Source organism: Maniola hyperantus, chromosome 8 (assembly GCF_902806685.2).
Source record: "Maniola hyperantus chromosome 8, iAphHyp1.2, whole genome shotgun sequence".
Taxonomy (NCBI): Eukaryota; Metazoa; Arthropoda; class Insecta; order Lepidoptera; family Nymphalidae; genus Maniola; species Maniola hyperantus.
The window spans coordinates 5,155,011-5,170,726 of NC_048543.1; the positions used below are offsets into that span (position 1 = coordinate 5,155,011).

General features: G+C 37.5%; 1 protein-coding gene and 1 long non-coding RNA gene across 2 annotated transcripts in view; one reads left to right on the forward strand and one right to left on the reverse strand.

Moving 5' to 3' along the window:
- Nucleotides 1-251: 251 nt before the first annotated feature.
- LOC117984416 (visual system homeobox 1-like) overlaps nt 252-15,716 on the forward strand; it is a 29,439-nt gene continuing 13,974 nt past the window's right edge. Inside the window, exons 1-2 of the mRNA XM_069500342.1 lie at nt 252-791; nt 10,705-10,943. Of these exons, the coding sequence (XP_069356443.1) occupies nt 578-791; nt 10,705-10,943 (453 nt within the window). The 5' untranslated portion in view covers nt 252-577. The remainder of the gene's footprint in view (nt 792-10,704; nt 10,944-15,716) is intronic.
- LOC138402633 (uncharacterized) lies at nt 5,538-7,913 on the reverse strand. The gene is made up of 3 exons (XR_011236991.1): nt 7,076-7,913; nt 6,492-6,620; nt 5,538-6,401 (listed from the first exon to the last, which is right to left on the reverse strand). It is a non-coding gene; the product is annotated as an uncharacterized lncRNA (long non-coding RNA).

Consider the following 15,716-nt stretch of genomic DNA (forward strand, 5'->3'; position numbering starts at 1 on the left):
AGTAAAACTTATCTACATAGAGATTTAACTCCTTGAAGCAAAATACTTTTACATAAACAGATAGTACAGTACTTATAGATAAATCAAAGGAAGGGATAAAGATTACTATTATTAGTGAGCTTTTGGGAGCGCCGTATTGTCACATCCATTAAGCTCTGCAGGGGCGGGGCCGCGGCACGCCCACCGCGCGCGCACGCCCGCCTCGCCACCCCACTCGCACCCGGCCGCGCGACCCACCACTCGAATCACGACGCGACTTCTCACTAAAACGATTTGCTCGCAATCGCATCACGCGTCCATCCTATTATCCTATCATATTATTCATTTTACTAATCACCGGCCGAATCGAGTTTTATCGGTGACTGACTGGACGGAGCTTTGATTTTTGGACTCGAGTTTTCGTTAAAGAGCCTACATAGTGCCAAAAAGTGCGACAGTGTGTTCAGAATGATTAGAAGAAAAGTTGGGGAAGTACGATGAGTTGTAAACCGTTGAGGATAGTGGAGTCGGCGCGGAGGTGTCGCGGTCGGCGGTGAGCAGCGTGGCGGACAGCGCGAGCGGCGCGGCAAACGGCGGCATGGGCGGGGCGGGCGGCTGGGCGCGCGACGCGCCCGCGCTGCTCAGCACGGCGCTGCTGCTGGGCGGCGCTGGTGGTGCGCTGGGCGAGCGCCCGCCGCCGCCGCTCTTCACCATCGACAGCATCCTGGCGCCGCGCCCGCCGCCGCCCATGCCACCGCTGCAGCTGCATCATCTGGCGCACACGCCCTTCCACAGAGCGCATGAACTATTTGGTAAGTATGTCATACTATTCAGTAGCCTTAATTTGACAGTTACCTACTAAAAATTTCAGAATACCACTCAGTCGCCTAAAAATGCCTCTGACACCAGCCAAGACGTGGTTATTTCGAAGCAAATATTACCTAATGGAAATGTTACAACTAAGTAGGTAGGTACTTCAAAATAAAACCAAGGACCCTCAGCGGCCTATTGCATGGAGCTCGCGCACGAACTTTAAGTAAGGTACCTGGGTCGAATATGGCCAGGCGATAAATATGGCCACATACTAAGTATTATTTCTAAAACGCAACATTTTTTAAAACTAAACGTGGCCTTACATGGTCGAGATTCGCGACTTGATCCGAACACCGCACCCGCCACCTCTCCCGCACAGACACCAGCTCCTCAGGAGTCGTCCAAATAGGAAACCATGTCACCGTTATTAAAATCTCACGTTAGTTTTGTCCTGCATTATAGGTTAGTTTTCGATTTCATTAGTTTCTATTTGTTTTCATGCTGTTTGGCAATTGTATTTTGTAATTTCTGTGTGTATTTCTCAAAATACTTTTGTGTTTATGATCCGTTTGAATAAAAAGAAAAAAGGCGTGACTGAAAATATGGCCATTGGCTATTGGCCATACTTATTTACTTACTGTATAAAATTATGGATACCTGAACTTTTTACTTTTTATTTTAGGTCATGCCACAATACTGGCCCTGTAATAAGAAATATACTATCGAAACTGATGATATCTTCTTTTATTTAACTAAACTTTCTGCAGTTGCTTCAAAAACAGTTACTATTGAAACAATAAATATGGCCATATCTATGGGCATATTAATCTATGCCGTCGGAAATACGACCATTTTCCCATTTTTTACAAAAAGTAAAGAAAATCTGTCACTATTAAATGTTTTTCATACTTTTTTCAGTATTAATATAGTTTAATAGGTACTCTTTGAGATAAATACTCTGACATGCCCTCTAGTCTTCAAAAACATGAAAAAAATAGACACGAAACCTTAAGGTGACCATATTCGACCCAGGTACCTTATGAAAGCCAAGCTCATTAAATACAAAGGTAAACAAATACCTACCTATTTACTACTTAATATAAAGTATTTTAAAACGAAAATATTAATAAAACTAATCTAAATATATAAAAGGAAAAGGTGACTGACTGACTGACTGATCTATCAACGCATCAACGCATTGCTCAAACTACTGGACGGATTGGGCTGAAACTTGGCATGCAGATAGATTATGACGTAGGGATCCGCTAAGAAAGGATTTTTCAAATTCAACCCCTAGGTAAAGGGGTAAAATAGGGGGTTGAAATTTGTATGAAAGTCTGTCTGTTTTGAAGTTAGAATCGCGAAATTTTATGATTTAGTCTAATCTATAAGTATAGGTATATAGGTAAAAGAAAAAGGTGATTGACTGACTGACTGATCTATCAACGCACAGCTCAAGCTATATTTGGACGGATCGGCCTGAAATTTGGCATGCAGATAGTAGGTATGACGTAGGAATCCGCTAAGAAAGCATTTTTTTAAAATTCAACCCCTAAGATGTTAAAATAGGGGTTTGAAATGGCTATGAAATTCTGTCAGTTTTGAGGTTAAAATCATGATATTAAGTATGTAAATGTAGGTAAGTAAGTAGGTATAAAAAATAACTTAACTTACCTAAGTTATTTTTTTACTGTGTAGGTACTAAGTGGTTTTGGAAGAAGGTTTTATAATAAATTTTTTCTGTTAGTATGTACCTAGGTACAATGGAATGATCCTTACATGAAACTGAGTCGATCGGCATTAAAAATTTTAGTCTTTTTCATTGATTTTTATGGACAAGTCACGCAGCACGCTTGACCAAAAAACCAGTTAAGTGCGAGTCGGACTCGCGCACCGACGGTTCTGTAATTCCGTACCTACTACAGAAGAAGTAAAATTGATAGACCATTTATTATTTCAGATTTGCCGATTAGTACCTAAACTTTGGAGATAAAGGGAACGTCAGACAAGGAAGTGATGCTATAAGGGTTCCTTTATTCTTTTTGAGGTACGGAACCCTAAAATTACACTAAAGCCTTAAAAAGATTAAAATATCTATTTGAATTGTAGAATACTCGATATAATGAAATGATCCTTACCTACATGAAACTGAGACGATCGACATTTAAGAAAAATTTAGTCGATTTCAATGTTTTCACAAAAAAAAAGAGCTAAGGTTCCTAAGACAGTTTCTATGTATCTCCTATTTCCCCATATTGTCCCAGTTAAAAAACACACTATATTAGTCAGTCAGTCAGGACTTTTATATATGTATAGGCGGGTCGATATTGAAAGAGTTCTTACTGTCATGGATTCTATTAAAAAGGAATGTTTTATGAAAAGAGTGATTTGGCTCTGACATGCGTGGTTGTCAATTAGAATGGAAGAATTGCAATTTATCAGAATATTAGCTAGGATTAGCTTAGAATAATTATTATTAGTGAAGGCTGCTAGCATGATTAATATTGGTGTGATTGTGATATGGAATATCGATGGATTAATGCTGAAATGACCCAGTTGGTAAAGAATCATTGATGACTCTCGTGTAATGTTGAAATGGATTAGACAATGAGTTGCCCATGAGATCGAATAGCTTACATTCTACCTGGTTTCTGTTGTGATCGCTTATTTGGGTGGATAGTAGTCGTAGCGCGTGTGGCGCACGGTGTTCTGTGTGTAGATGTGCACAGAGTGGAGAAGGTAGAGCTATTGCGATATTCTGAATTAGTAATGAGAAGTCAATAATACGATCGGGTTTAGATCGTAAGAGAGTCAACGCAATGATCCTTTTAAGAGCGTTCATGAAGTTGTGATTGATTACCTTGAGATGATTAGATAACGGAATAGGTCGTGATTTGATTGAGAGGTTGCAATGGCAATTGCGCTCTAATCACACGATGTAGTGTTTAGCTCAGGCTAGCTAGTTTAGAGTGAGGTGAGGGTTCGCTGTGATGGGTGGTTGGAGGCGACCATAGGTAGGGTTAGGTTAGGGTGATCTGGTTGTGTTACGTTGATGGTTTGCACGTGCGATACGTTACTGAGAACTATTTGTAAAGAACATGGATTAAAGTACCTACTTATTAATTACTACCTTCTGATGTCGGCTAAAGATCAATAATAATTATCGGCCATCCTCTTGTTCTCTGACATATACATAGGTATACTTACAGATAATTCAGTTAAGTTATAAGACTGATGGCCGGGGGACAGACAGACGGATTATTACCACAAATTCACCCAGATGGACTCAAAGACCTCGCTTCGCTTGGTCAGTCACGATTCGGTGTTATTAGTAACTAGCTGATGCCCGCGACTTCGTTCGCGTGGAATTAGGTTTTTTTAAAATCCCGTGGGAACTCTTTGATTTTCCGGGATATAAAGCAGCCTATGTCACTCTCCAGGTCTTTATCTATACCCATGCAAAAAATCACGTCAATCCATTGCACTATTGTGACGTGATTGAAGGACAAACCAACAAACCAACAAACAAACACACTTTCGCATTTATATAAGGGTACGGAAAACGAATCGTCAGTGATGGATTTTCCTATGCGTATTGCGTAGGTACCTACGTCTACCTATCTGTGAAGTGGACGTTGAGAGAAGCGCGGCGGGCGGGGGGCGGGTGTAGGCCTCGGGCCATTCGTCGCGCCGCGCGGGGACCGAGGGTGAAGACAGGGTTTATATCCCAATTATACTTTTTCCTTCTTAGAAAGCATTTTAATATTTAAAAATATCTTTAGGGCTTTATAGGTTTGCTAAAATAAAAATAACTCCGATATGATTTCATTAATCCTTTGTTTACAAAGTAGGTGTATGGTCAGTGAAGTCGCGTTGAAGTCCTCATTGCTGAAGGTCGAGACTCCTTTCCATTAATCGCTAAAAGCAGAGTAAAAGTTTTCTTGGAATAAATATTTCGGTTGATTACGAACTTGACTCTAAAAAAAATTTGCATTTAAAAGCTTACTAAAATTTCGTAAATCGATTACACTGAAAGAAATGTTTTGTATACAGTTACAAAAACTTTGGTTACTGTTTACACAAAAAAAGTGACTTGCAAACTATGTTTTACTAGCTACAAAACTGACTTTTGCTATTTGAGTTGAGGTACTAGTTGCTAAAGTTATTTTGTTGAAGTTAATTGAACTGTTTTACTGTTTTTAAGCAACCAGTTTATGAACGCATAACACTCCATCTTCTTGTTAAGTACTTTTCGATTTTGTATCTTTTAAGCAACCTGCGCCCTACTGGTACCTTTACTGTGCGTTTGTTATTAACAAGTCGATATGTTGTTAATATGTTAAATGTTTTGTATCAATTTAACAAACTGTTTACCTACTGGTAGCCTAATGGTGTGCATTTGGTTACAAAACACTTTGTCAACGGATTACTATTTTTTATTGTTACTGATATGTGAACAGTGTGATTGTTATTAAGATATCTTGGTGTGTTAGTAGTTACCAAACTGTTTAGTAATACGTAACTAAATTAGTTGAGTAATGGTAGGGAACTGTTCAGTTATAAATAAGAAACCTAGTTGAGTAATGGTATTATGGTTAATGAAATCTAGCTTATAGTATTTACATACTTATTTTTTTGCAGTAAGTAGATATAATTTGCAAGCTAAAATGTAAACCTATACCAATATTGTGTCTGTTTGTTCAAAAACCAACAAACCCATCGGTACATTTACATTTCAGCAACAAACTACATCTGTTACAAAAAAATAAGAATAAAGATACTATTACAAGCTAGATTTCATGAACCGTACCATTACTCTACTAGGTTTGTTACTTATTAGTAATAAGTTATAACTAAACAGTTTGGTTAATTAATATTGGCTAAAGTTACTGATTTGAAATAAAATTATACATTACTTTCTACTTATTTATTTTTCGTCTCACATACATAGGTAGGTAGGTACGAGTATACTTAATCAAAATTGACAATCTCAATATCAAAATTAAAAATACAAACCTATAAAACTTACAGATGAAACATAAACATAGCTTTTACTATGAGACGATTTTCCAGAATTAAAAAGGGCTGTTTCATACGTTTTCCAATGAGCAGTGGCTTCTTGTATGAAATATCTATTTTTTATCCTGGAGGATGGTTTGACCCGCTTCAGTATTATTTATAACATAGCTTCGAAATAGCATTTTACCTTAATTATTAATCAGTTATTTGAGTTACAGTCATAAAAACAAGTCTACAAAAATTTAATAATATTATGATGTCATTTGTATACATTCAAAAATAACTCTATCATTAACAAAAATATTTTTAATCATCATAAATGAAATTACACAAGCTTTTTTAAGTAGGAAGGTATCTTCACTTGTAATTTGACAGCAATTATATAGTATTATGCATTATTCATTAAATATGTTTTCATTAAATTGGCATTAAACAAATAAAAATTCAACCTTACTAAAGTACCTACCTACCTGCAAAACTTATTTATACATACACATTCTGTATCTGTTCTGTTTCTGGAGCTCCAAATCATCTGAAGTATGGTTTTGTTGTAGTTGCTTTTTCTATATTTTCATCCACAGGACAGGACACTGAAAAAATTAAACAAAGAATTAATTTATTTAGAGAAGGACGACTACACCAGAGAGCTAACTCGCACATGCTAAGAAGATTGTACTTACATCACTTTGCTGGTCTGACGGAAAAGCATCTGTTAGCATATTTTTAACTGTGGATAGTTGTTTTATCAGTTTCGCTGTGTCCAATCATAAGTACCAGTTCCTTTGTTGTTTCAAAGTCAATGCCATGTTCTAGAATATAATTGTAAACATAATTCAGAAATAATGATTAAATGCTGATACACACTAAGTACCTACATAAAAAACACGCAACACTGTACATATCAAACCATTTAAAACGGGCGGGACAAATATAATATCACTTGTATTAAAAATGCGAAAGTATGGATATTTGTTAGTTCCACATTCCACTATCACGCCTAGGTACACTAAAATTTCGATGAAATTTGGCACACAGACAGTTTATAAACCGTCCTTTATTATACCCTACTATGATTTATGCACCTACTTTGAAGGTCTAGATCTAGATATTCCAACAATCAGGATCAGGGTGTCGATAAAGGGGCAGCCCACGACGACGGGACTATTTTAAGTTAAATTTTTGTATGGGCAGAAAAAAGCATGATGCAACCACCATACAACTACCTATTACCTACTTTGAATATACTTACTACCAGCGTACATACCTTTAAATTTCGGAATGTACATCTCGAGGCCCCACGACTTTAAATAATCTTCTATGATAATATCATAGAAGATTGATATTGTCAGGCTCAGCCAGCATTGTGCCTTCGTCAGACACTGCCGCCTCCGCGAAGTCGCTCATGTTCTTAAATATTCGGCCAGGCGCTGTACGGTACAACTTTTTTACGAAAACCATTAGGCACCTGTTGTAGAAACCGTACCGCACCGTAGACACAATAGTGTAAACACTAATTACGAGGCAATCCTTTTGCTGACTCTAAATAAACACACTCACTGATCACTGAATAAAATTGAAACAGGACAACGTACAGGCTAAAATATCAAAGAAAGTTTGATTGTTATTTTTGAAATTGTTAGATTATTTGTAATTAAAGTTTGACTATATTAATACAGCATTTAGTACGGTTGTTATCAGTAAAATAAATAGGGTATCACCTGTAAAACCTTTGTAGATAATAAATAAAGTAACATGTTATTATCAAATTTATTGAGCTTTTTAATGTCTACAAAAGTTTGGTAATTCACTAAATGTACACGTTTTGTAAAATATGATCAAATATTAAATAAATAATAAGCAAATAGTTATGTTATGTATTAGACATCGGTTTTGTTGCTATAGAAAAACTAATTGGTTTACGTTGTTTCAGTAACTAGTAACCAAACGTTTTGTAACTTATTAACCTACTACATTAACCCAACTGCCTTTGAGAACACACACTAAACTAGTTATGTAATAAATAGTCAAAGTTTATTTATTAACGACTAAAGTTTGTTTAAAATTTAAGCAACAAAACTAGTTTGGTTGATTCTTTTTTTCAGTGTAGCTGAATTGAAAAACCGGCCAAGTGCGAGTCAGACTCACGCACCGATGGTTCCGTATAGTTGTACTTTTTAGAAGTTTTGCACGATAAATAAAAAACTATTACGCATAAAAATCTATTTTAGAACGTACCGGTAAGGCCCTTTCTATGATAACCCACTTGGTATAGCAATCTTACATCAAACAACGAAGTGATCCTATAAGGGTTCCTTTTTTCCTTGTGAGGTACGGAACCCTAAAAAATTGCGCTCGCGCTACTTTTTATCGTTAAATTCTATCTTACTGATAAATCGGAAGGTAAAATCCAATTAACCAGGTTATATTACGCGCCAGCTTGAGATGGAAATCGGGGAGGGAACGCCCCGCACATCTGCACAGCCTCCGCGCTAACCCGGTGCGGGCGAGCACGGGTGACGTGCGCAGGTGCCCGCCTCATATCTTGGTCGCCATTTCGACCTGTCGCGAGCTATACATCCACTAGGTAACCCCATAAAGCCAAGCAAGTTTTTTCTCATGAATGGAGTCGGTTAAGGTCCTGGTAGCAGATGCACCTCCCTGAAAGTAATCCTGGCGGCGCCCATGACTTTAACGGTCCTTTTTCATTATTTTGAAAGACAATTTTTTTTAATTAAAAAAAAAATATTTTTACGTAGGTAGGTACCTACTCTAAATGATCTCTAAACAATGATATTATCCTTCATGCAAGGGTGAGAAAAAGTGAAATTTTTCCGGATTCCTTTTCATGTATGAGAGGGGAGCCCCCTGAAAAAATTATTTAATTGAATCCAATATTTGGTTTTGGGTTAACGTTCTACACCAAATAACGAAATTTCAGGTTTGAAACTCATTTCGTCTACGAACTATAGACCGGTGACATGCGGACAGACAGACAGATAGTTTTTCTCTTTGGGTACGGAACCCTAAAAATGATTTTTTAAATAAAATCTTTATTGAACTTGTAAGCTCGAGAACCGTATTTTAATTATTCGGGTGTAGTGTTGTAGTGTGTGACCCGACCCACGGCACTTGAAGTAGTACATAATTAAGCACTAATTATAATGTAACTAGCTGATGCCCGCAACTTCGTCCGCGTGGAATTCGGTTTTTTAAAAATCCCGTGAGAACTCTTTGATTTTCCGGGATAAAAAGTAGCCTATGTCACTCTCCAGGTCTTTATCTATACCTATGCAAAAATCACGTCAAACCGTAGCACCGCGCCGTTGCTACGTGATTGAAGGTAAAACCAACAAACAAACGCACTTTCGAATTTATAATAAGGGTACTGAAATAAGGGTACTGATGAACCTTAGAATAAGAGAACAATACCTATCAATAAAGCACGCACAAAAGCAACATCTTTCTTGTTTTGGGCCTCCAACATTAGGTACATGGCGACCCTGCCAGGATTACAGTGTATGTACCTACACTAGACTATATCGGTCTAATGGATTAAGAACATTGTAACATTGTAAAATAAACAGAATACGAGAATAAAATATGACTCGTCTTCTCGGTGTCATATTTTGTTCCACATTACAAGCAAGGTATTTTTAAATCAATACGGCTTAGGCGGGCGAGCGCTCGCGTAAATGCAAAGACGGCGAGTAGGAAACCACCGATGGCGCCTTACAAATACGCTGGCGGCCTTAAAAGCTTTTATATTTCTATCGGAAATAATACAGTGTAATACCCTGCCAACGCCGGAAGTATGCAAAAATATTCAATTTTTCTTTGCAGCGTTAATATATTTTGAATTGTTCAGACGGATTGGACCGCGCCTGGGGAGTGCTTATGGGGCCTAAGCTCGGATATTCACGGTTCGGCTGTTCTAATGTTAGTCTAATTCTAATAGACGCTGACATGTTCGAATCGTCTATTTGGTGGTGACGAATAGGTAGGCAAGTATTGTTCAATTCAAATAGATAGTTCAAGTTTTCTGAGCTTTAGTGTATTTTTAGAGTTCCGTACCTCTAAAAGAAAAAAAGGAACCCTCATAGAATCACTTCGTTGTCTGTCTGTCTGTCCGTATGTCGTGTCTGTCAAAAAAAACCTATAGGGTACTTCCGGTTGATATGGAAACATGAAATTTGGCAGGTACGTATCCGAAAACCGAGAATTTATGGTTACATCACAAGAAAAAAATTAATATATATTATATATTAGTATTTTCCATTTTCAAAGTAAGATAACTAAGTACACCAAGTAGGGTATCATAAGAAAGGACTTTATCTCTACATTGACAAACAGATTTTTATTTATTTTTATGCAAAATATTTTTTAATTTATACCTATCGTGCAAAATGTTGAAAATAATACCGCTCGCCCCTTTATCTCCAAAGTTTACTAATCGGCAAATCTGAAATAATTATGGTCAATAGAAGTGATTGTAAAGGAAAAATAAACAGTTTTTTTAAATCTTTTATAAATAGGCTTTTACATTTATGTATGTCCGACCTTTCAATTCTCTTACTAACTTATCTCTTACTCATAGTTTTTGTGATATTAACAATCCTCTACAAACAAAGTTAGTTTTTTCGGTTTATTAGCACAATTGATTCTTACCGTTTTTCTTCTTCTGTAATACGTGTACGTGTGTACTTAGTGTAGTACGCAGTACGGTGTCCTCGGTGCGCGAGTCTGACTCGCACTTGCCCGCTTTTTGTTAAATTAAGTTAAAATTTAAAATAGAGATTTGAAATTTGTGTAGTCCAGGCTGACGAAGTCGTGGGCATAGGCTAGGCAGATATAAAATGTCGTGTTTTTTTGTTTTTGAATTTTGAAATTGTGTAGGTGTCGGCAGCGCGGTGACGTCAGCCGGAGGTTACGCCGGCCTGTACAGCGGCTACGCGGCGGCGGCGCTCGCGGGGCTGTCGGGCCCGCCGCCCAAGCGGAAGCGGCGTCACCGAACCATCTTCACGGAGGAGCAGCTGGAGCAGCTGGAGAGCACCTTCGACAAGACGCACTACCCCGACGTTGTGCTTAGAGAGCAACTCGCTTTAAGGGTTGACTTGAAAGAGGAGCGTGTAGAGGTATGTTTCTCAACTTTCATACCGACCTACTTTTCTTGGTTTTACCTTTGATCAATAAAGTACAAGATGTTATGCAGTGCGATAAAATTGCAAAATCTTGTAGAGAAAGTACTTACCTACCCTTTATTTTATTCCTATTTTTATTTCTTTGTACCAAAAATTATTAACAGTAAAAAGATAACAGTGCATTAGCACTTATCTCTATAAAAGATCTGTACCCTTCGCAGCAGTCTCTACCCTTCGCATTGGGAGAGTTTGAAAAAGAAGAAGAATAGCTGGGTACAACAAAAATAGAACTGATATGCATTTTGTAAGTAGGTATAAGTAAGTTAAAAAAAACTTGTTATTATAAACTTACGTAAACATGCATTTATTGACATACATAAATGTAAACTTTTGATAATATTAAAAATTAAAAAAGATTCCGACGAATTGAGAACCTCCTCCTTTTTTTGAAGTCGGTTAAAAATGAACATTGATGTAGGTACAATTACTGTACCTAGATCGGATGCATATACCGCCAAGCTCACTGCTACGCCCAAAGCATCGCGCGTCGCTAGTAGCTAGTCGCTAGTCGCTACTTACGGTCACCTAACCGTATATTCGGTGCTTCTCTCAAAAATATCTATACCTACGAGTCCTGCGACTTATTACAGAAGAAATGAATAACAACAAGTGTGAGTCAGACTCGTATACGAAGGGTTTTGTACGAACACTTAGCATCCTTCATACCCTAATAGGACTTACGTAGAAAACGTTGGCGTAGCTAAATGCTACAAAGTAGGTATGTACGTACCTAAAGTCTTGTCATCTTTATTCGACTTGGTCCGCGTTGATTCAGGTTTTTATAAATCCCGTAGGAACTCTTTGATTTTTCTGGTCATAAGGTAGCCTATATCCTTCATAGCCTTATTATTAGCCAGTTATAAGCTTGCAGATAGACAGACACATTTCCGCATATCAAGTGTGGATATCACATATAAACGTGATAGCCTAGTGGTTAAGACGTTTCGGGAGGTCGGGGGTTCGATCCTCTAACTTTTCGGAGTTGTGTGCATTTAAAAAAATAAATAAAACACTTGCTTTAACGGTGAAGGAAAACATCGCGATGAAACCTACATGCCTGAGAGTTCTCAAAGGTCCATAATGTTCTCAAAGGTCTGTGAAGTCTACAAATCCGCACTTAGCCAGCGTAGCGGACTATGGTTTTAGCCCTTCTCATTTTAAGAGGACAACCGTGGTCAGTAGTTGGCCGTCGATGGGTAGATCATGATGATCACCGAGATGATGATCATTTACTACCTTGTAATTGTACGAGTAGACCTAAAGAAGCGTAATTTTTCTCATTCGCTTATACCTCAACTATACGAGATTAGTAGCCGGCAGGATATATTGTACCTACCTACATCGACTATTAGAAAGAGGTTTCGGCTTCGTAGAGCGTTGTCTCTGTCAACATACCCATGAAACCGCTATCTCTTTCTAAATGTCGATTCGATGTAGGTACCTACTGTACTACCCTGTAATTGCACGAGTAGGTCTAAACGAAGTCGTTCGCTTCATTCACCAAAGAAGTCGATTATTTCCATTGGCTGTATAGCTCAACTATGAGATTACTGTCGAGGCAGATAGTTTGGACGAGGTAAGCGCTACGAGTCAATAGAGCTGACGTGACATTTTTTGTGCCAACATTATGTGGGTGGCCCATCCAAAAACATATTAAGTTTTGTTTAACCTGCCCTCTTTTTTTACTTATTACTTAAGTATAATCTTTGATTTGCTTCTGGAAATGACTCTAAAAGTTATTGGATAAAAAGAAAAAAATAGAAGAAATTTATTAGACACTAAGATGATGCCCGTGATCTCGTCCGCGTGGATTTAGGTTTTTAAAAATCCTGTGGGACCACTTTGATTTTCCAGGATAAAACGCAGCCTATGTCCTTCCCCGGGAATGTAAGCTACCTCTGTACCAAATTTCATCAAAATCGATTAAACCGTTGGGCCGTGAAAAGCTAGCAGACAGACAGACAGACAGATAGACAGACAGCTAGACAGACAGATAGACAGACAGATAGACAGACAGACAGACATACTTTCGCATTTATAACATGGGTAGTAATAATGTTATACTCATAGGTTTTGTCTAAAAATTAAGATCAATATGAAAATCAAATACTTATCAATACTTATCAATATCAGAAATCAACAACTACGCAATAGGGTATTACCCTTTTTAGGGCTCCGTAGTAAACAAGGAACCCTTATAGTTTCGCCATGTCCGTCCGTCTGTCGGTCCGTCCGTCCTCGGTTAATCTCAGAGACAAATCTATTCTAATTCTAATAAGGAAAACTATCATGGCTAAGTAGGGTTCACAGGTTAAGGAGTTCTTCTTTTCTGAGATCTTTTTTTCGAGGTTAATTGTGACTACGGAACCCTACACTGCGCGTGGCCCGCCACGCACTTGGCCGGTTTTAGAAAAGTGTCTTAATTTGATCCTAAAGTGATAATAAACTACCAAAAAATTTACCAAAAATTTATTCGATTGATAAGTGTAATAGTGCATTTAAATTTTGCATTTTAAATTTTGCCCCGAAAACGCTACGTAGCCATTTAAGTTTATGAGCTGTGATGACGTCACACGTGCGTCACACGGATTGGTAAGCAACGGTGTTTACTTAGTGAAATACCTACAATAATATTACAATTTCAATCCATGTGACGTCACAGTTGGATGGCGGCTACGGTATCATGCGTTTTGGATATTTGTAGAACAAATAAAAAAGTGAAATCTTTAAAATGAATTATAAAATAAATTAAGGTAACCGGGTTTTCGGGAGAGTAGGCCTTTTTCGAGCATAGGCCTTATTTGTATCAAGTACCTTAGATAATTTTATATACTGAAATTAACATTTTTCGACTGCTCTTTGCGAATACTATATCTTGTTTATGTTATACATTATAAGATTTTTTCTCGCTTGGTGTAAAATACTGTATATTTACATATTATGCATACTGTATAGGTATCGCAAAGCTACTTACTACGCTACAAAAGAAAAAAATTACTGTTAACTTATTCAAATTTTAAAACTATGTAGGAACACTGTTTTATCAGGCAAGTATAGTGGCTCAAATAAATCGTTACTCAATGTTTGTCCAGCTTAACTGTCCGGTTAGCTAGAATTTGGGATATTGGATGTTTGCGGCTACCGGTGTTGGTCAAGTGTGTGCCGACCACTCCAGCGAGCCACCCAGACTGCGCTTCGTCTACTGTTTACATGCCCGCCTTTTTATACTAAGTATTGCGCAAATTACTTCGATAATAAACTACAAAAATACACCTAGATGGATGGCCAATATAATTATAAAGATATTTGAGTTATAATAAGTTACCTACCCACATCTCGATCAGTCCATTTCTTAATCAAAACTCAAATCCACTAATGCGGATTTGTACAAAAATATACCTATGTTTATTATGATAATGAGAACATTTTAGATGTCAATTCTATCAACTAGATGATTCAGAGATTTGATATAGAATAAGAGATATACTTTAGGTAGGTACATCTCGGTCGGTCCATTTCCTAATTAAAACTCAAATCCATTAACACGGATTTGTACGAAGGTCTTCTTTTATATCGTAGTAAGTGTATACTCACAAATTAAAATAATTTCCAAATAAACTTGAGCTAAAAGTTATAGATTTAATTTAAGTGACCTTATACGGCTTTGCGGCGGGAAAGTACGAGTAATGGGCGACACGTTACAGCTAAGTGTAAACTTTTTATTAAAGAATCCGTAGTAAATCACCGAGAGCCGAGTGTAGAACTGAGAATTTTGCCTCGGGGCAAATAAAAAGGGACGCTGAGGCGGGTGAGACGGTGGCGCCGCGAAAATTAATCTGAGTTAATTAAATTTGATTTATTTATGCTATCCCGAGCCGAGGGCGCCGGCAACGATAAAAGTACAACAATGAGGCTAATGAGGGTCACTTTTAAGGCTTTCCCTCGGATAACAGTGTTTTTCCGATTTGCGTAACTCGTGACTTGGGTGTAGGTACGATCAAAGATATTGTGTGAAGCCTTTTTATATTAGAAATGTCGGCTGATAAAAAGTCGATTACTTAGATACACTTGTACATTTGAATTCAAAGATTATAAAAAGGCAATAAAAAGCGAATGGTTTTATGTATTATTTTTATATTTCTGGATAAGGATTTAGGTAGGTATATCCGAAGGTTTCATTATAAGTATTGATTTAATTTTCCGGGTGCGTGTATGGTTCAATAATAATCTGTTTGATAAAGTTGCGTTTTTAGGAAAAAAAAAAAAAAAAAATTATAGTTTCCTAGTGACCCTAGTCAATGATTCACTGTCACTACCTAGCTGACGTAGAATGTAGCTGAGGTAGATGTCCCTACCAAGAACCAAGAGTTGATCACAGTCAAATCGCAAAGTACCTTAATATATTAAAGAAAATACTATTTAGTATTTTCAAATCGGACTATTGAACTCGCACACGAAGGGTAGGTATACCATCGTACAAAAAATAACCTTTTTTTATGCCGTCCTGTTTGATTTGTTGTTATTGCGATAGCGGCAAACTCTGTGACACGGACATATTGGGAACCTTGTGAACTGTTACGGTTCATGAGATACAGCCCGCTGACAGACAGACAGACGGACCGCGGAATCTTAGTAATAGCCCCGTTGCCACCCTTCTGGTACGGAACCCAAAAATAATTAAGTTATCAACAATTTGATACTCGCCAC